Source organism: Lissotriton vulgaris, chromosome 6 (assembly GCF_964263255.1).
Source record: "Lissotriton vulgaris chromosome 6, aLisVul1.2, whole genome shotgun sequence".
NCBI classification, from domain to species: Eukaryota; Metazoa; Chordata; class Amphibia; order Caudata; family Salamandridae; genus Lissotriton; species Lissotriton vulgaris.
The window spans coordinates 708,439,665-708,461,276 of record NC_141694.1 but is presented as its reverse complement, the minus strand read 5'-3'; the positions used below and the strand labels follow the sequence as shown (position 1 = coordinate 708,461,276).

The window sequence follows — 21,612 nt, the reverse complement described above, 5'->3', positions numbered from 1 at the left end:
CAATAAGCCAACAATGCAATGCTGTTATTATGTTCTACCACCTTTGTCCTGGAAGTAGAATCCTAAGTTTAGAAGTTCCACCCAGAGCTAGTTAGTGGTTTAGTGATAATACTGTCCCGTTTTCCAGGGCACCCACTGCCTTTCTTGTCTAAATTGGGTGACTATGCTATTTACATGGGGGCGATGCTGCAATAATAATGGTATGGAACTGTCTAGCAGATATTTTGTTAAGCGAGTGACTATTTGACCCATTCCCAACTTGCTTCTGGACTGAAACACAAGAAAGCTACAACTGAAAAATAGAGGTGAAATACAGCACTGAACGCAAAGAATACACCGCCATCTAAAAAATAGCACTTTGCATTTTAGCTATTAATGTAGCTTACTTAAATTGTTAAAATTAACATACCTTGTGACTCAATGACATATGCTCGCCATATTTATATGCCATAGTCTGTAACACTGAATCATGGTTGGCTAATTTCATCGCAGCCTTGCAACTCTTGGCCAGCAATGCACCATGCGACAGGAAAATTTGCTCTTTCCAAGTTGATATTCCAATGTCGTCAGTAATATTGTTTTCCTGAAACATAAAAGAAAAATGGACATAGTTACATTGACAGTTGACACTTCTGCTCTTCCATCCTACTATCGATTTTTCGTCCTCATTGCAAGAGAGGCAGACTTTTTGGATTGGCCAAGGTGGTTGCTACACAGGGGTAAAAATTAAATAAATATATATTTATTTATTGAAGTTTTGTATAGCGCTAGCTGGACCCGAGGGTATCAGAGCGCTTCACAGCAAATAAAAATAAGCATAAAAAAGACAGTGTGGAAGGTAAATAAGGGCAGGGAGCATAGGCGGGGAAGTACAAGTCTGCACAGTAACAACATGAGCGCAATTAAGTAAGAGTCTGCATAGTGACAACATGCGCGTAACTACAGGGCGGAGATCGAGAGCGAGTCATGCGGCTCTGGGATCGTAGAAATAATGGTCTTTCAAAGTCAAATGAGGGGTTCACGTTACGATCCAGAGCGCTCCAGGAATAGGGCTTTGAGTAGCATTTTGAATTTCAGGAAGGAGGCAGTCAATCTGATATGGGGGAGATGGAGTTCCATATCTTAGGAGCATTACCGGCAAAGGACTTACTAGATGTTTTGTGTTTCTGTAAGTTCAGAGGAATGAGTAGGAGCGTGTTGGAGCTTCTGAGGTTCCTAGACTGACCGGCCCTTTTGAGTTTGGTGGGCAGATATTCTGGTTTGCCTGTATGCAGGGATTTGTGTGTGAGGCAAGCTTTACGGAAGCTGGCTAGTTGGTCAATAGGGAGCCACTTCAGATCCTTGAGAGCCGGGGAGATGTGCTCGTATTTCTTTGTTCCCGTGACCATTCTTGCTGCGGCGTTGAGGGTAGTGGTCAGAGGTCCCAGGTGAGATTTGGCTATTCTAGTCAGAGTTGCAATGCCGTAGTCAATTCTGGAGAGCACGAGTGCCTGAGTGGCCTGTTTCAGGTCCTTCGTGGGGAGGAAGGGTTTCAGTTTATAGAGAAGTTTCAGGTTAAGGAAAGCACTTTTGGCTGTTTTTGAGATGTGTTCTGTCATGTCCAGTTTAGGGTCAAGAGTGATCCCTAGGGATTTTACGGAGTTTGTAGGCACGAGAGGAACATTAAGGGCGTTTAAGGCTTTGAGCCATTCTACTATTTGGGGGTTTTCATCTTTATTCGAGATGAGGAGCACTTCTGTTTTATCTTCATTGAGTTTGAGGTGGTTGGATGAGAGCCAATGTTGAACCTCTGTGAGTGTGCCGTTCAGTCTGTGGATGTCTGCGATCTAAGTGGTTTCCAGATAGAGTTGTGTGTCGTCCGCGTAGAGGTGGAAGGGGATGTTGGAGTTCCTTAGAATTGATGTGAGGGGCTCCATGTAGATGTTGAAAAGTTGTGGTGAGAGTACTGACCCCTGTGGGACTCCTCTACTAATGGGGAAGGGGTCCGATTCAAAGCTTTTAATTTTTATTGTTTGTGTGCGGTTGTTGAGAAAGGAGGAGAACCATTTTAGAACCGTCTTTTCCAAACCCGCTCTCTCCTGGAGGACATTGAGTAGCAGGGTATGATCAACTGTGCCATACGCAGCCGAGAGGTCTAAGAGGATGAGAAGGCTACATTGGTTGGAGTTGAGCGACATGTGTAGATCATCCAGGACATTTAGGATTGCGGTTTCAGTGCTGCAGCCCTTTCTGAACCCTGATTGGTGTGGGTCGAGTAGATTCGTGTTCTCTAGGTGTTGGGTTAGCTGTGACAGCACACATCTTTCCAGAATTTTCGATAAAAGTGGAAGGTTCGAGACTGGTCTGAAGTTGTTCATGTCCTTGGGGTCAAGGCCGGGTTTTTTTAGGAGTGGCGTGACTTGACCTAGTTTAAGGCAGTCAGGAATGGTGCCCTCGCTCAAAGAGCTGTTGATGATCTTGGCCCAAATTGGGGCTAGAGTGAGCTTCAGGTCTTTGGTCAGTCCCGGGGGTAGCTGATCAAGGGAGTGTGACAAGGGTTTTGCGGTGGCTATGAGATTGCTTATCGCTTCAACCTGGATAGGCCGGAAGGACGACCAGCGAATAGCTGCGGTTGCTGGCCTGATGTGGATAGGTGTAGGGGGGTGGGACTCTGTGTGGGAGGAGGGCATAGCGCTGAATGATCGATCAATTTTGGCAATTTTTTTCGTTGAAAAAGCTAGCAAAGTCGTCACAGTGGGATTTGGACGCCGCCATGCTGGTTATCACTGGAATGGAGGTTTGGTTCCTGATGATGTTGAAGAGTTCTTTGGGGGGGTTTTAGCATTGTCTAGAGCGGAACAGAAGAAGGATTACTTTTTGCTCTTGATATGATTATAGTAGATTTTGCGTGCTGCCTTGAGTTGGTCCCGGTTGAGGGAGGTGGGGTTGATCCTCCAGGCTCTTTCCATGGATCTTAGGTGTCTTCTTTCTTCGTTAATGTCCGTAGAGAACCAAGATCTGGAGGGGATGCTTCTGGTTTTTTTTTAGTTTCAGAGGTGCCAGCTGATCCAGGACAAGCTCCAGGTTGGAATGGTAAAGCGAGGTGAGTTCCGTATCTTCTTGTATAAAAAGTTGGATTGTGGTCACAACATACAAAACCAGATTTGGAGACACTACAATTAGGGGTTTTGACATTTGACACCACCATACGAGTCAAAATGGAAGGGAATGTGCAAATGAACATTCACGCTACCCTCACCTATGCAGATTTTCCCCCTTGTGCCCACTCAAAAGGAGGCTTCCAACTTTTAAATAAATATCTATGAATTGTCTGTGAATTTTTAATCATCTTCAGATTGTTCGTTGCAGGTGTTCAAAGGGAACACGGGATACGTTTCTAAAGTTCTTTATTGACGATTCACAAATTGGGTGCACAAAAAAAGCTTATTATGGTCTTAAATTCCCAGTTTCTAATTCATAGCATCAGGATCTGTTGACATTTATTAATATTCATGCTCTTGGATGGAACTTAGAACCACGGAAAACTCGCAAATATGGCAAAATTCCTGGACGACCAACAAAGTTGTAACTATGTGGATATTCACAACCACTTTCACTCCTGGCCTTTAACTACACCTACTTGTGCTTCAAAAGGAAGGCTGGGGTAAGCGTAACTGCAGGATAGGAAAAGTAGGCACAACCCCATCCCCTTATTTCATAAGGATGTCCAGAAAGAGATTTCTCCACAGGAAAAATAATTTCACATGAACAAAAAAATATTTTGCGCCTAAGAAGCTTAATCTTGCCATGGGTATTAATAAAGACTGTATTTTTTATTTGTTGAAGGTTGTATATAGCGCAAACATGACTCAAGGGTATCAGAGTGCTTAACAAGTACATAATGGTAAAGAAAAAACGAAGTTACAACAAAAGGCAATAAACAAAACGAATCATGGGGTACAGTAAAATAGGGTCAATGCAGAGTACTTGAGTTAGACAATGTTACTTTGAAGACGTTATAAGAAAAATTGTAAAATAAGTGTACAATAAATGACAGATCACAGCTAGTAAGGACTTGCTGAAATGCAGCATTCAGGCACATAGTTGTTCTGATAGAGCTAGTGGGAGAGAGCAGAGTCATAGCTAATGGAAATTATAGGAAAGGATTGGGTGGCAGCTTCTGTTGGGGTGTGATAAGGATTGAGTTAAGTCGACAGCTTATGGTAAGAATTTGGTCAAAAGGAAGATCTTAGCTCATTCTTCTGATGTGAGGGGGAAGCGCATTCCAGATTCTAAGGGCCGCTCCTGAGAAGGCTGTCATAGGTTTTCTTCTTCTGGAATAAGGGTGGTTGCAGGACTAGATCCCTAGCGCTCTGCGAGGGTCTTCCTCCCTCCAAGACCTTAATTTTTTTTAGCAAGGTACATCGGAGTTTTGTGGTGGATGCCTTTGTGGGTAATACAAGCCAGTTTAAGTTGAATTCTGGCTTCGACTGGAAGCCAGTTCAAAGCCTCAGATGTGAAAAGATTAGGTCAACTTTCGTTGATCCCATAAGGAGTCTTGCTGCAGCATTGAGGCACGTTTTTAAGGGAACGTGCAGATCTTGGGGAAGCCTGAAAGTGTAGTGGAACCATACTCAATCCTAGAAATGACTAAGGATTGTACTGTCATTTTAAGGTCAGTAGATGAAATGAATGGTTTCAATTTCCTGAGCTAGCTCAAGTGAAAGCGGGAGCTTTTGGCCATCAAGTTGATGTGGAATTGCATGTTTAAGTTCTTGTCAAGAGTAATACCCATGTATTTGGAGGAGTCAACCAGGACAGGAGTACAGTTTAGAGCAGTGATCCACTTGGTCCATTCCTTAACATCTGCAGAGCTATTGTGCGGGGAAATCAAGAGGATTTCTGTTATTTGCTGTCTGTTGAACCATCAACAGGAGCAGTCCTCATCGAGAGAACACATTTCTAGGAGAAGTCATGTAATTTTAGGGGTTTTCCGTTGGAAATCTATTAAAATCATAAATGTAAACTTATAATAAGGAAAATGTTGATTTTTGTAATTTAAAAAAACCTGGCTGATGAGCCCTAATAAGGGCGACAACTGTTCTGGGTTGCTTGTGTTCTGGTACAAGATGGACCTGGCCTGGCACTTCGAGCTGGACTGTTATTTATGCTGCAGGGCAAATAATGATTTGCCAAACTGAGATGGCATGGTGTGCAAAATAACGAAGTACTGGAATGCACCAGAGGTTTAAAATAATTCAAGCATTCCATCCATCATATTTTGTACACCTCGGTGTATCTTTGTAAGGTATGCACATAGTGCCCGTCCATGCCCAGGGTCTTTCCTGTAGCAATAGCTCATTCTTTCAACAAGACATCCATGCACTTTGATTTGAGTTTAGAAAAGGCTGATTTACTGCTGCCTCTGTCCCAAGGCAAAGTTAAAAAAAACGTTTCTGCTTTAAGGTGGTACAGTTCCATATTAGTTTCCAGAATAAAGAAGATTAAGAAGAAACACAGTATTGGAAAAATAGGTATTTAATGAATCAAATACATTTTTATGATTAGCAAAAAACAAAGGGTTTCTAAATACCAGAACAGTCACAAATGGTGCGATGAAAGAAGTGGAACCCCAGAATAGATCCCGTTTTCAATCGCATTGAAGACTTAATATTAATCCTCGTAGCAACAAATGTACTAAGCTCCCTGTTCATAAATCGATTTTCCATAAATGTCACAGCACTGTCCGTCACTCTTTGTTGGGGGAGTGGGGGGTGATCTGTCATGTGCATATGTCAATATACATTATGCTAATACTCACTGGAAAGCATCACGTGAACAATACAAACAGTGTAAGCATCGAACCGGGGCAATTCATAAAGGACTTAAAAGAAAGACATAAATTCCCGAATTGTAGGGCGCAACCTATGATTTGCTTTACAATTCTGACTTTGTGGGTTTTTAAAAAAAAAATAGGGATGGACATCTGCATAAATCATAGATTTTCACGTACATGCCTAAAATAAAACCTTTAGATTTCAGACACGTTCTGCAAAGCAAGTTTCTTTTTCTTTCCTTTTTCACATGCAAAGGGCAACAATTTTAAGGTGGAAAAACATCTTACCTTACAAACCTATGAAATATGGGAGGCAGTGAAAGCGTGCCCTACTCACTCAATGTACACACTTTTAGGTCTGCCAGCTTGGAAGAAAATCTCTCCATGTAAGAGATGGGCGTTTCTGAAGAGGTGAGGACATGTAGAGATGGTGTGGCTTTGCGCTGAACACTGCCTGATGGCCACTCTACCATCATGCAGATGTGTCACGGGGAGGTTGTATGAACGTTTTTAATTAGAAAAGAATGTTTATTTATGTGGGTTTTAGTTAGCATAAATGTAGTTTACAAGGCCTTTGCCTTTTTCCACTAACACCCATTATGAAGTTGCTGATAAAAATTTGTTTTTTAAAATTGCAGGAACAAGTTTTGCACGTGCATGTTTCTCTTCTGTAGTTTTCTTTTTCATGAAATAGTCAAAATGGGATTCATTTTATGGTGTTGTTTTCTTGTACGGAATAAATTGTATTTATCTGAGTGCCTTAGGAGGAGGAGGGAGGTGGATCTTTGCAATTGACAGCTTGAATAAACTAAAAATATATCTTATCAAGCTGCTAGCCATGTTTCCACATAGGTTGCAATATTAAGACCGCCACGGTAAAAACCCTGGAATATGTTCATCAAATACTAGATTCCGGTCTCTTTGTACTCTTAGATCTTACAGTAGCCTTCAATGCTGTGGATGACAGGCAGTAATTGGCAGATGTCAAGCACCATGTGGGTCACTAAGGAATGGTGCTAAACTGGTTTGGTTCCTTTCTCTTAAACCACTCTTAAATGGTAAAGGTCGGCTACCACACCTCATCCTCATTCACTGAATCATGCAGTGTACCTTATGGCTCTATCCTGGCTTATTTGCTTTCCAATTTATCCCTTAAGCCACTAATTTCTACCTGTGAGGTTACGGGAGTTGCTCTTCATCAGTAAACAGATACCCGGGTATACATTAAAAAGTCCTCAATACAGGACGGAGCAAGACCTCTGGCCTTCTGGGCAGAATCCCGCTCACTCTCCCCGCAGCGCTGCCTGTCTGTAGCTGCTGCAGTCTGGTTCGGGTTTCGAGACCGCTCTCGCCCCACTCTCTGCCTGCCCCTTATCCTTGCTACCGGTTTTGTGCCCTCACAGTCCCTGCCCAGTTCGTTAATTTTATTGTATTTTTGCCATCTGTTTGTCATTTTGTTTTTTGGTATTGTGTACTGCTGTGTATTTTTGTTCTTGTTTGCGGTTATTTTCTGGGCTCATAGCCCTAGTCCCGTCGCCGTCACCTTGGCCCCTCCCCCCTTGTCATTTCACACCTCCCAGCTGCGCTTTCCCTCGCCCATCCCCTATTTAATGGCGGCCGCTTCATGCCAAAGGCAAGCCTGTCTGCGCCCGTCCGTGACCTGACTGCGACCCGTGCTAGAGACCCTGGATCTCTGACCATCCACCGCTACGACTCGGCTACCCTCCTCAAACTCAACCCCGGAAGAAACAACAACTGTCAGCATTCCACGCCAAACACGACCAGTTCTCCTGCCGCAGCTGCTGCCAAACCTTCGCCACAGCCCCTGCCACCAACACCACCCACACCCTGAGATGCATCCTCCTCAACATACGCTCCATACACAGACACGGCCTAGAGATATGGAACGTCCAGGTCATCCTCTCACCTGATGTCGCCTTCTTTACAGACACCTGGACCAACACCTCTTCAGCCCTTGACATCGCTGTCGCCTTCCCAGATGAATACAAGATCCAGAGGAAGGACCGTCCCAACCACCCGGGAGGAGGTCTCGCCATTGCGCCTTACCCACCGCCGAGCACCTGCACTTCCAGGTCCAGACCAGCCCCAACTCCACATTCTACTGCACCCTCGACTAAAGACCCCTCCGGGCCCTCTTCGGCGACACCATCACCGGCCTCATCGCACCCCACGCCATCGCCTGCACGGACTACTTACTCATCGGAGATCTGAACTTCCACCTCGACAGCCCCAACGACCCCAACACCACCACCCTACTGGACAAAGTGCCAATATCGGAATAAAACAACTCATCACCACACCGACCCACAAGGCAGGCCACACCCACGTTTGCAGGAGGAAACAACATCCACTTCAGCCACACCGCGCAACCCCCTTGGACTGACCACCACTGCGTACATTTCCTCGTCAACAAACCAAAGCAGCCCAAACCTGCTCCGCGTCCTCCGCGAAGGAACTGGAGCAGAGTCACCGAGGAGCAATTCAACTCCACCCTCAACTGCGACACCCCCGCTGCTGCAACTAATGCCAACCTCGCAGCCAGGGAATTTCATACATGGATCTCAAACTGCGCAGGCAAGCTCGCCCGCTACGCATCTCCGACAGACAGCGCCCCAGAAAAGCCACCTGGTTCACCACCGACCTCTAAGAAGCCAGACGCACCTGCATACGCCATGAATAGAACTTGAGAAACAAGAGAGCGCCTAAAAACCACACCACCTACAAGAACGCCATGATGGGATACCACTAACGCATCAGAACCACCAAAAGAACCTTCTTCTACAACAAAATACTCTCCAACTCCAGCAATCACAAGGAACCCTTCAGCGAAATCCAGGAACTCACTAAGCCCCCCAGCGAAGCCACGGACATCACCCCCTCCCAGGACCTTTGCGACAAGCTCGGCTCCTACTTCCACCTGAAGATCAAAAACCTCTACGACAATTTCAACGACCAAACAACTGACCGCACAACCACCCGGTATGCCAACCAACCCACCATCTCCTCCAGGACACCGCTCATGACCAAAAAGACAACCTCGACCTTGAAAAGCATCCACTTGGTAGCCCCCACAGACCCCTGCCCACCCAACATCTACCACAGACAGAGCCACCACCATCATCGTGCCAGAGTTACGATGCACCATCAACTCCACCTTCGAGCCCGGCATTCTCCCCGACAACTGGAAACGCGCAGAAGGCAGACTCCTGCTCAAGAAGCCCTCAGCAGATCCCACAGACCTCAAGAACTGCAGGCCCATCTCGCTCCTCCCTTTCGCAGGAAAAGTTGCTGAGAAGACAGTCAAAGCAGAACTAACAAAGTTCATCGTAGACAACTCCATCCTAGACCCTATCAATCTGGATTCCGTAGCGACCACAGCACCGAGGCCGCCCTACTTGCCGCCACAGACGACATCTGAACCCTCCTCGACCAAGGCCACACCGCAGCCCTGATCCTACTCGACCTATCAGCAGCATTCAACACCGTCTCCCACCGCACACTGGCCGCCAGACTACACAACGCCGGCATACAAGGAACCGCCCTCTACTGGATCCACTCGTTCCTCTCCGGCAGAAGCCAAAGGATCAGACTGACACCCTTCCTCTCCGAACCCACGGAATCAACTGCGGAGTACCCCAGGGATCCTCGCTCAGCGCAACCCTTTTTAACATCTACATGGCCCCCCTCGCCGCCATTGTCAGACAGCACAGCCTCAGCATATTATACTAAGCAGAAGACACCCAGCTCATCCTTTCCCTCACCAAGGACCCCACCACCACTAGACTCAATTTCCAGGAAGGAATGCAGGACCTCGTATCCTGGATGAGCAACAGCCGCCTGAAGCTCAACTCGGAGAAGACGGAAGTCCTCGTACTCGGAACCCCCCCATCAGCATGGGACAACACCTGGTGGCCCACTGACCTCGGCAGCCCTCTGACCCCCACAGACCACGCAAGAAACCTCGGCATCGTACTAGACTCCTCCCTCTCAATGAGCCGACAGGTCAACACCGTCACGTCTGGCTGTTTCAACACCGTCCCCGCATCCTCCGCAAGACCTTCAAATGGATCCCCCGCCCCCGAGTCAAGGAAGGAAGTCACCCACGCACTCATAACCAGCAACTTGACTACAGAAACACCCTCTACGCAGGCATCAACAGGTCTTTACTCTGCAAGCTCCAGACAACACAGACCACCACCACGAGACTGGTCCTCAGCATCCCTCGACACGAGCACATCAGCCAACACCTACGAAATCTCCGCTGGCTCAATGTCGAGAAGAGAGTAACTTTCAAGATACTCACCCATGCCTACAAATGCCTCCACAACATCGGACCCCAATACCACAATAAGAGAATCACCTTCCATGTACTCAAGAGAAACGTCCGATCTGCCAAACTCGTGCTCTTCGAAACACCACGCATACGCAGAGCCAGAACAGGGGGAAGAGCTTTCTACTACATCCGGGCCAAGACCTAGAACGAGCTTCCAATCGACATCAGACGCGCCCAGGCGCTCAAGACCTGGCTTTTTGATTGAACGGAACTGCGGTCCCCCCATCCCCCCAGCGCCTTGAGATCCTCATGGGTGAGTAGTGTGCTTACAATTCCCTGATTGATTGATTGAGAACATGAGAACGCCACACTCAGTTATCATCAAGCTCCAAGCGTGGATGCCAAATATCTTGCGAAAACTAAAACCAAAATGTTTATTCTTTCTCAACAAAACTCAAAAACAGTTTCCACCCTGATCTACTCAAAGAGCTGACCACTGGAGCTTCTCTCCTTTTCTCTCACCCATTGTGATCTCTTAGGAATTCAGAATTGATTCTTCCCTTTAAAATGTACCACACACTTGCACAGTTACCGAAGCAACAATCTTCCACCGTCACACCCTAAAGAAAATTAACCTTCTCTTGACTCCTGAGCAAATAAAGTCTGCTATGCGCACACTGATTATGTCACAATTAGACTTTGACAATGCAGTCCTGGCGGGTCTGTTACAATCATCAATTAATCCTCAAAAAGTCATATTTCCTGCTGCGGACACACTCTATTCATCCTCCAGAAACTATCAGCCAGATTCATCAAACCGAAATCGGCTCGCAAAGGGCCAGATTCTCAGAATCTGGCCCTTTGCGAGCGCTATTTTTGCATTTGGGATTCATCATCCCAAATGCAAAAATCGCAATTCTAGAAATCGCTAAATTGCGATTAATTGCATTAAGGAATCTCAGTTTGAGATTCCTTAAATGCAATTCATGAACCATTTTAAAATTGCGAATTCGCAATCTGGGGCCGCTATTTACAGCGAAGTCTAACTACGTGGTAAATAGCAAAAACTTTAGTGCATTTTTCTTAGTTGTATGTTACACACACACATGTCCTTTGGACATGTGTGTGCGCAACACCATTTCAGGGGTGCTACAGGGTGTCCTTTGGACACCCTGGCACTCTTGAAATTGCTTCCTTATTTGCGATTCGCTAATTGCTAATCGCAAATAAGGAATGATTCCCCATTCATTCCTATGGGCCTTTAGGCCCTTAGGAATGAATGGGAAAGCCATCCCTTATGTGCGATTAGCAATTAGCGAATCGCAAATAAGGAAGCAGTAGAAATCGCATAAAATATTGCGATTTCTACATGCATCCCGTTTTGCGAGTCTTTAATAGCGAATCCTTAAAATTTGCTATTAAGGACTCGCAAAACATGACCATGATGAATCTGGGGGTATGATCCTATTATCCCCATCATCTCTTTACATTAGATTTTAAATGAGGGCAGATGGTGAAGCTGGGTGTCTCCCATACAAAGCACCTGCATCATAACGCTCTTTCCTACCTCTATCTTGCTTAAACTTTCTGGCGGCAAAAGAGACTGGCATAGCAAAAATGCACTACTCATGGAAAGTACACATTTTGGAATCTCCCACAAACAACCCCGGCCATTCTCAGGAGCGGCTACCGCCTTCTGGAACTCACTACTGAGCTATTTAAGTTGAAACCACAGTCTATTGTTTCTTAAAAAAAAAACATTTAAAACTCACCTTTGAAAGAGTACAGTTGTTTAACTGTTTTACTTTTTTGTTTTATTCATGTTCAGCAGAAGGATTCAATTTGTCCTTGTGAGTAAATTTCCCCCTCTGAGGCACTCTTTTGGGTTGAATAAATTATCCCTTAAGATTGCTGCTCTATTAATTTAACATGTAATCGATTGTTTTATTTCTATATCACACACATACTCCAGAGTCAAGGAGAAGTATATAAACCATCAATCAAATAAATGAATATATTACAGCAATTGCATGAAACAGACCAGTTTCATGAGCAAATACAAAAAATAGATATATGTACACACAATCTGGATTTCAGTCACTAATGAAGGTATCATTCATTTCCACACTGGATCACACCAATTACACCCCACATTACCTCTGCTGGCAAAATTATTGTTCTTCACCTCATGTCTGCCTGTGGTGCATGAGACATCAATCGAAGCTAAGATTTCAATGTGTTCATCCATCACAGCAACGAAACTGAGTATTTTAGGTTTCCTTTGCAATCACTGTTAGATGCAGTTGATTCGGGTGGGGGGGGTGAACTGGAGGTTTAAGTTGCTGGCAATGTTAATTTTTGTAATTTTAAAACAAAGTAGGGTTATTGCTGCGGAGCTGATCTATGGATATTGAGTAGATGCACCGGAAGGTTAAAGACAGGTATTGTACAGTTATGTTCACCATATTTTGAGGTGACAACCATTCCCCATTCGAGAAGAACCGCTTTTAACGGGTGATCATAGTCCATCAGTGGTCCAACCGAATAGAACATGCACACGTTCCAATTAAGAAATATTCAGACTTCTACTCTTTTAGGAAAGTCTACAAAACTAGTCTTTTAATACTGTGTAGCTAGTTTGATATTCTCCTTTTGTTTAATTACATACAAGACTGCTTGTAAGTTATATCAGATATCCCTTGTGATGCTTTGAGATGTTTAGTTTAAGTCTCACCCATCTTCAACCACTTCCTTCAGCAAAGAACCGACCTGAGACCATGGACGCATAAACAAAAACCTGTTTTATCAGGCCATGTGTATATGGGCCTTATTTGAAGTTTTAAGCACGTGATATTCCTTTTAACGATGCAGATATATCGTCCATTGTATTACAAGTGCAGTAGGCAATTATGCTCTTTTAATACAGCACACAGGACATCTGTGACACAGTATCCCATCTCTCAAACTCAAAAGTAGTCCCCATGTTCCTACTGCCCCTAAAAGAAATGCCCCACCCTGGACCACCATACATCTGTCCCGAGCCTTTTCATTTCCTAGCACTTTCCATAAATCGATTCAAATCTCTATGTAAAGGAAGAATATCTTAAATTACCTTTACTTGCTTAGGAACAAACATATCCATGTGACCCATAATGTTATAATGAGGTTTTATCTTTACAGAAATCAATGAAAGAAATTAAATAAAATTCCAGAATCAGATAGCAGCCTTCCTCCCGCCTGCGTGTACCCGAGGTGCTGTGTTACAGAGCGAAGAAAATATGAGACTAATGAGGAATGTAACAATATCTTCGACACCAGGTTACCCAGCATTGCATCGAAATGCACACAGTCCATCTGTCTGTGTGCAGGGTCAGGGCGCAGGTAGGACCTGACTTAGCAGAACTCTTTCTGTTGAATAAACTGTCCATCTCTACGAAAGAAATGATGTGATTTATTATTGTTTTCCTCCTCCCAAATCTCAATCCGATGTAAAGTATAACCTGGGCTTCACGTAAGGAAACAATTTATTAAGCCTTTCCCACTCTCCAAAAAACAATTGGATAACTAGGTTATCATTGGAAGGGCTAGAATAATATTTGTGTATTTTAGATTGATCAAAATGTATCCAAAAATAACAAAGTTGCCCTATATTTTATGCAAAAAATAGTAAACCAAACAGCCAGTGGCACACAGGTCGGTCAGATAAGGAGACAGGCACTACAGTGTCACATGGTCTGGGACTACTGACCACCCCCTCCCTATCGTGCAAACACCACAAACAATCCCAGTTGTAATTCAGCCAGGCAAGTGATTTCTTTGGAAGGCAGGGGGTCTTGCGCCCCCCCCCCCCGGCCGTTTTTATTAAAATATGAAAACAAATCAAAAATTTGTAAAATAAACATTATTTACATGATTATTAAATGCAAAATTCTGGCATTAGATTTACATCAAGGTAGACAGGTATGGAGGGCTAACCTTAACAAATGTCTAATACAGCGTATTCCTAACCAAATCTAACATCCTACTTATCAATTTTGGATTAAAAAATTCTGAGGCCTACGGCAAGGTCGCTAACCGGTGTCGGATCCTTTTCCAGCTGCGCACTCACGTACGAGTGCGCATGCACAACAAGGGGCCGGTTACCGGGAGAGTACGTACCTCTCCTGGTTACCCTTGTACGCACCGTGAACTCCATTTAACCATTACAGGAGGGCCCTTACACTCGCGCCATTTGATGACGTCATAGTGTATGTGCGGGGTGGCTACCAGCCTGAGGAAAGCGTGACTCCCTCCCCCGCACCCTTCCAAGCAAGCGGACATCCTGCCCCTTAAGTTCTGGGAGAGACCAATGGCCCCTCCCCCTGGGCGACCCCATTCGATGAATGGTGCCGCCCCCTATTTTTAGGACCTTAAATTGCTGCTCACCAATTGTGACCTTACCGCCTGACCAGTATAATAAATACGAAAATTAAGAAACCTGTGAAGGGAAAAATAGCCTAAGGAGAAAACAAGTAATTACACATCCACATAACAATTGATCACATTCCACTAATATTGCCTGTAAAAGGGAAAAAGGCCTAAGGAAGAAAATTATACACATATCAACAGCGTTCACTACCATCACCGATGATACCTACCATGACCACACTGAAATTCTGCTAATAGGGATGGTGGGTGGGGAAATTTTAGCGGCCCCTGCAGCAGGGACGAGGAGCGGGCCCGGGGAGCGCGGGTGCAAGAGGCCGCTTCCCGTGCCCTTTGGGCCTTATCTACCCCCCTGGTCCCTCCCCTTGACCCGGAAGCCCTCACACCGCTTCCGGGTCAACAGTGGGACCCACAACTAATCAGGAGTGGTAGGGGGGGCGGGCCCAGCCATGTGTGCGTGGGGGCCGAGCGGCCCCCCTTTCCTCATGGTCTGGGACTACCGACCACCCCCTCCCTATCGTGCAAACACCACAAACAATCCACATTGTAATTTAGCCAGGCGAGTGATTTCTTTGGAAGGCAGGGGGTCTCGCGACCCCCCGGCCGTATTTATTAAAATATGAAAACAAATCAAAAATGTGTAAAATAAACATTATTGACATGATTATTAAATACCCCCTGGTCCCTCCCCTTGACCCGGAAGCCCTCACACCGCTTTCGGGTCAACAGTGGGACCCACAACCAATAAGGAGTGGTAGGGGGGACCGGGCCCAGCCATGTGTGCGTGGGGGCCGAGCACCCCCCCCCCCCTTTCCTGACCAACTCCGTTACACTTTCTAAAACGGCATTGAATTTAAACATTTGGCATCCGGAAGAGGGTACCTGCACACTTTGAAACCATAACTAAACTTCATTTTCAGGAACTAAACTGATCAAATCCTTGCACACCAACGAGCTGTCCAGATGGGTAGGACATCACGGGGCAGGTTGTATCTTAATTTGTTGTCTACTCCAGATTACAAACTGGTTATTTTGAGGGAGCTAGTCCTCCATTCTTCCCTTTAATCTGTCCCACCCCATCCTATTATCTGTTGTACCCTTTCTCCCTGAAGTAGTAGTCACAGATGTCCAATTGATGAGCTGACCTACCGAGAAGTCTTGTTTGACTGGGCGGCATGACATAGTGTGTTCATCATTGTTTTTGCAGCGAGAAAATAAGCATAATCAAGGTATAGTTATGGAAAATAAAGAATATACTTTTTGGTTCGAAAACTGGAAGAAGAGTCAGCGGATAAGACAAAACAAAACCAAGGCTGTTTAAAATGCTAAAACACTGGGCACACTGCATGACTCAAGATGGAGGCCACGCAATGCTACAAAATGAGGCCATGTGATGACACAAGACTGAAGCCAAAGATGGAGTGTACCAATTTGGGGTAAGCAGCTTTGTGTTGCTTCTGGTGATCACTTGAATCATGCAGCTTGCTGTTGGATCTCCACTCAGCAACCACCCACGGATCACTGAATACTTGGTGGTGGTCCACCGTCCGTCACAACTGTGATTCTCACAAAGGTGTAAGCAGCTTCTGGAGGGTTTTCTTCTGGGAGCCCTTAGGTTCATCTGCGGTGATTGCCTGATGGGATAAGAAGATATCAGCACCAGCTCCAACCTTGCTGGTAGCAAAGCTGCAATCGATCCCTGGCTGACAATTTGCAAAGCTGGCCTGTCGCTGGCTATCCGGAGTTCAAATGTGGCCCTCTGACTGGCTGCCTGAGCTCCTGCTGAGTCCTTGCAGGTGGCCTAGCTATGTTACACCATCTGGAAGGGTCGGAGTGGGACAGAAAATAGGTCCAAATACCAAAACAAATGTGGTCCACATAAGTGAACGAGAAAGCTAAAGAAATGGCCCATGTTTGCAAATATGGGCAGTTTTGGACTTCTCTGTATAGACGCTATGCAAGGTATGGAAGACTGCATAGATTTGAGCTTGTTGCAGACAATGTTTTTTTTAAAATCAGGATAATCAACGGTATAAACCGCCCCAGCAGACCATAAAACAGGCCCACACACTGACCTGTCAGACCATCCCATCGGTCACTGCCAGGTTGCCCTATAGGCCAGTCCTCCTGGCGGTTGGTACATCACAGACTTTAGTATCCCACCGTGTACCTCACATTGTGGGTGTCTGCCATTTTGTAACTGGTAGCACTACAAATTTGAACAAGAATGTGTAATGTGGGCGCTGTGGCAAATGATATCCAAGATGTACCCTAGTATAGGAACTCCAAGGTTACTGCGGTATTTTTTTTAAACGTCATTTAGTTGCTGTGTCCTTTTGGGAATGAGCCTGCGGTGTCACTAGCACATGAATTAACCCACTTGCGATCAAGAGATGCGTGTCCCAGAAGCAGGACTCTACAGGAGCAGGACTCCATATCAGGCTTCAAAGCAGTCTTCCATTTGAACACAAAGCACTTTTGACACTGAGTTCTGCCCATTTCGAAATTCATTTTATTCCAATCTTGTTAAGCAAAATGTAAACTCCCCATTGGTTAATCTACTAACTACATTTCAATGCATCATCAGTTCAATACGGAAACACTCGCTATAATGCTTTCAATGCATTAGGCAGTCTTCAATACAAAAATATTGCATGTGACTACGTCCTTTGTCTTTGAAGGTGCCACGTGTTACTAAGTGCCTTTCTATAGACACAAACTCCTTATTCTTACCTTAGGCAGAATCTCTTTGCACCCTGGCTTCAGCATAATAGGAATGCTAGGACTAACCCCGCCTGGCACTGTCGATGAATGTAGAACCTTAATCCCACATTACTAGAGAGGCGATGCCATGCTACTACCCATAATTCTAGGGATATATGTACTTCATGTGGGTGAGTTTTGCTATTGCACTTCGCAGAGCACCACAAGCCACCAGTTACTGACAGACTACCACATGTGGGTACCGTGTCAAGGCGGGCTATCGTTATTTCGCACAGTCAGCTTTTGACATATGTGTCCATACTAGAGATGCAGCCAGCTGACCTACCCATTTTTTACACAGTGCCAATGTCACATTTTCTGTTCATTTGAGAAGTTCCCTCTCACTGCCCTACCTGCCGTGCAGTGTTCAATTCCCACTACATGGCTATGTGTCTATTAACAGTGTTAGGGCTAGGCCCAGAAATCAATGTTTTTTTTCTTTTTAGTTCAAGTTATAATAAACCCCAACGCATTTTAGGTGTGGGTTCAAACTGTTCTAACAATCCAGTATTGCGAGATGACCATGCAATTCTAAAACATGTTCCTGAGGTCTCTGCTGTCAGAGCTACATCTAGGGCATGTATCAATGGGTGAGGAGCTCATTTTATGTAGCCCAGAGGGTGTCAGATAGGTGTGGTGAAGCTGCCTTAAGATACCCCTTCACACACCTTCACTCTGCATCTGGCCAAAACTCAGCCCATATGCCCAGCTCATGCATCTCAATGCTTGAAGAGATGACCATTAGTGCTGGGTAAAGCTGGGCCACTGCCCTCCGGGATCTGCCTGCACTAAGCATTATCTGCAATGCAATATATGTCGAAGGTGCTTTTGCATCAGAGGACCTAGACCGTTTAACAATGGTAGTTACACCGTTACAGGCTAGAAACTAACACACCAGTATGGATGGGTGTCCTGTGAAGTTTGGATTGTGCGTAGAGCGGTCCCCTCAAACAGACTGGCCAAAGTCGTTACTCCTGTTTTAATCCAGGCAGTTATGTCCGCTGTGGCCTCCACTGTCTCTGAGCAGTCACTAGCAAGAACCATGGTGGCAATTCTGGTGCATACTTCACCTCTCTAGTTGACTTCTGGAGGTTTCTGTTCCAACAGTGCTTAGCTATGCACAGCATCGAGTGGTGTCTACGAGCTCAAGTAAGCATGTGTGTCAGCAGTGCCACTGTCTCTCCTATCGCCTGCATATATCGTGTTTTCAGGTTATTAGAGTCCCCTAGCCATCTTGCTACCTATTGTAGTTGTACAACAAGATAGTAGAGCATCATGTTGAGTATGCTTAGTCCTCCTTCTTCGCAACATAGTTGGAGTTTAGCAGGAGACACTTCATGCCTGTCAGCCCAACATAATATCAGTCATTGTGGTGTATATTTAAGCAAACTGCTGTCTAGGTAAATACATTACGATAGTGCTGAAAAAGTACAGAAAACGAGGCAACACCAACATTTTAATTATAGCAATACCACCCATTACAGAAAGAGGTAGCTTCTTCAAAAAGGGCACAGACATCTAGCCTGCAACAGCACCGCAACCATATTCCTGGCTACAGTGCCACATCTATGTGACAAGTCTGAATGCCCAGGTATCCAACTGAGCGGGGTCCCACCTCAGCAGTAAATTAGACAGGACTACTTGGGTCCTGTCCTGGCAGGGGTCTCTAGTGATACAGGCGTAGCTCATCTATGCCCACTTGCAGCCCAGTCACCACCCTAAAGTTGTTTACGTGAGCCAGAACCGCTTCTAACCCCCATTGCAACATCATTTAGCTATAGAAGTACACTGTCCAATAGGAACACAATACACGTTTGTTGACCTACTGTAATTACTTTGCAAACCCCATTTTTAAGCAGCGAAGGTTCCAGCGGCTCCATTAATAGGGACGGAACTCTGCGATGCCGCTGCAGACCACTTCTGCAACAAGATAGCCACCATATACAGAAACTTCGATCCCCAATCGACCGACTTCCTCTGTGTCCGCACTCCCACGAAGACGTCACACCCGCTTACCACATAGGAACAACTCAACACACTGAACACTACTGCCTTTTTTAACTCCATCCACTCAGGAGCATCCTCCAACTCATGCCATCATCGTCTCTTCTACCTCGGAAGCGACAAGATCAGCCACCAGCTCATCACCACCCGCAACGCCTCCATCGCCAGCCACCTTCCCCCACACCTGGAAACACTCAGAGCTCAGACCCTTCCTCGAGAAGAGCTCAGCAGAACCCAGCGATCTCCAGAACTCTTGCCCTATCTTGCTTCTTCCGTTTCCCACAAAAGTCCTGGAGAAAGCCATCAACCTCCAACTCACCGAACACCTGGAGAGAAACATGATAGATCTCTCCCAATCAGGATTAAGAGCCAGGCACAGCACTGAGACAACCCTGATTGCCAAGACAGACAGCATCCACACCCTACTCGACAGAGGAGTATCAACCATCCTGATCCTACTTCACCTCTCCGCAGCTTTCGACACCTTCTCCCTCCACACACTCATCAATTGACTGCACCAGATCAGAGTTAAAGACGACACTCTTAGATGGATGGCATAATTCCTCACAGGACGCACCCAGAGAATCCGGCGCCCTTCCTTCACCTCACAACCCAACTTACCATCTGCGGCGTCCCCAAGGCTTTCCAACCCTCTTCAACATCTACATGACACATCAACAGGATCCACAACATAAACATAATTTCCTACACCAACGACACCCACTTCGTCCTCTTGCTCTCAGCGAACCCCACCACTACAAAGTCCAACTTCCACACCTGCATGAAAAATGTCTCAGCCTGGATGAAGGGCAACTGCTTGACGCTCATTACTGACAAAACTGAAGTGCTGATTTTCGTCAGCCACACCTCCCTCTGGAACGACAACTGGTGGCCATCGGAATTCGGATTCACATCCACTCCGAAAGACAACACCCACAGAATCTTTAAATGGCTTTTCATCAGCACCAGAAAAACTGGGATGCAGACCCTCATCAGCAGTCGTCTGGACTATGGCAATGCACTCTATGGAGGAACCGCCAGCGAACTTAGGAGATAGGAGAAGACTCTAGAAAACTCAGGATACAGCGGCGAGACTGATCCTCAACCTGCTCAAAGGGACCCACATCGCCCAGCACCTGAGAGACCTTCACTGGCTCGCCATCCAGAAAAGATGCAAATTCAAACTGCTGACCCACACCTACAAAGTCCTCCACAACCAAGGACCTGCATACATGAACCACTGCCTGAACTTCCACCAACCATCCAAAAACCTCCACTTTGCTCACCTTGCCCTTGCACAAACACCGCACATCAACCGCTGCTGTACCGCAGGATGCTCCTTCTCCTACCTCGCCTCCAAGTCCTGCAATGCCCTCCCCCTCCATTGTTCGCTCTCGCTGACAGACTTCAGGAAGGGACTCAAGAGCTGGCTCTTCGACTGAAACCCCCAGCCCAGAGCCTTGGTACCTTCATGGGTGATAATCTGCATAATACAAGTTCTGCATGATTGATTGACCGAAACACGAGCAAGAGTAGGGGGCATCCCTGGCATATGCCTTACTGCACCCAAAAGGATTCAGACACAACTCTCCCAGACTTTACACTAGCAGTTGGATTAGAGTACACTTATTTATACACAACATTTATCTTGGACAAAAGTCCATATTGCTAAGGCCTAGAAATACATATTTCCCGGCAAGAGTGTCAAATGCCTTCTCAGTTTTATAGGATACCACTGCTGGTAGCTTATGCATCGCTGGGCGTTCTCTCATGGCACGGAGGAGCCTACTTAAATTCAGGTCAATGTTTCTCTGGGGGATAAACCCTGATTCATCCAAATGCACCAGTTTAGCATAAGCCTCAAGGAGTTTGTCTAATATTTTACTGCTAATGTTCTGCATCGACAGTGGCCGGTACAAGGACACCTCCAAAGGGCCCTGCCTGGCTTTGGAATGGTAAGTTTAACAGCTTCCCCAGTCATAGGTAGCAGAATCCCTCAGTCCCTAGTTGCCTGGTACATCTTCAGACGTCAGGGGGGACAAAACTTAAGCTGTATGTGTTGTAAACTTCCAACAGCAAGCTGTCCCAATTCAATGTCTTATCTGTCGCAGGTCTCAGATTGCAGTTCTCTATTGTCAGTGGTGTGTCCAGAGTCACAGCCTGCTCATATGACAGCACTTGCTTCAGCTATGTAATTCTCCTTCACTGTGTTAGTTATTATTAGGTGTGTGACACATTTTCATATAATAAGCTTGCTAAACCTAGCTTATCGGATTCTTGGTATTGGCCGATTGCCCTTAGCAGTCCTAAG

At 45.7% G+C, this 21,612-nt stretch overlaps 1 protein-coding gene across 1 annotated transcript in view; it reads right to left on the bottom strand.

The window, feature by feature from the left end:
• PDSS2 (decaprenyl diphosphate synthase subunit 2) overlaps positions 1-21,612 on the bottom strand; it is a 694,554-nt gene that overhangs the window by 137,737 nt on the left and 535,205 nt on the right. The window contains exon 5 of the mRNA XM_086926695.1: positions 410-583. Within this exon, the coding sequence (XP_086782821.1) occupies positions 410-583 (174 nt within the window). The remainder of the gene's footprint in view (positions 1-409; positions 584-21,612) is intronic.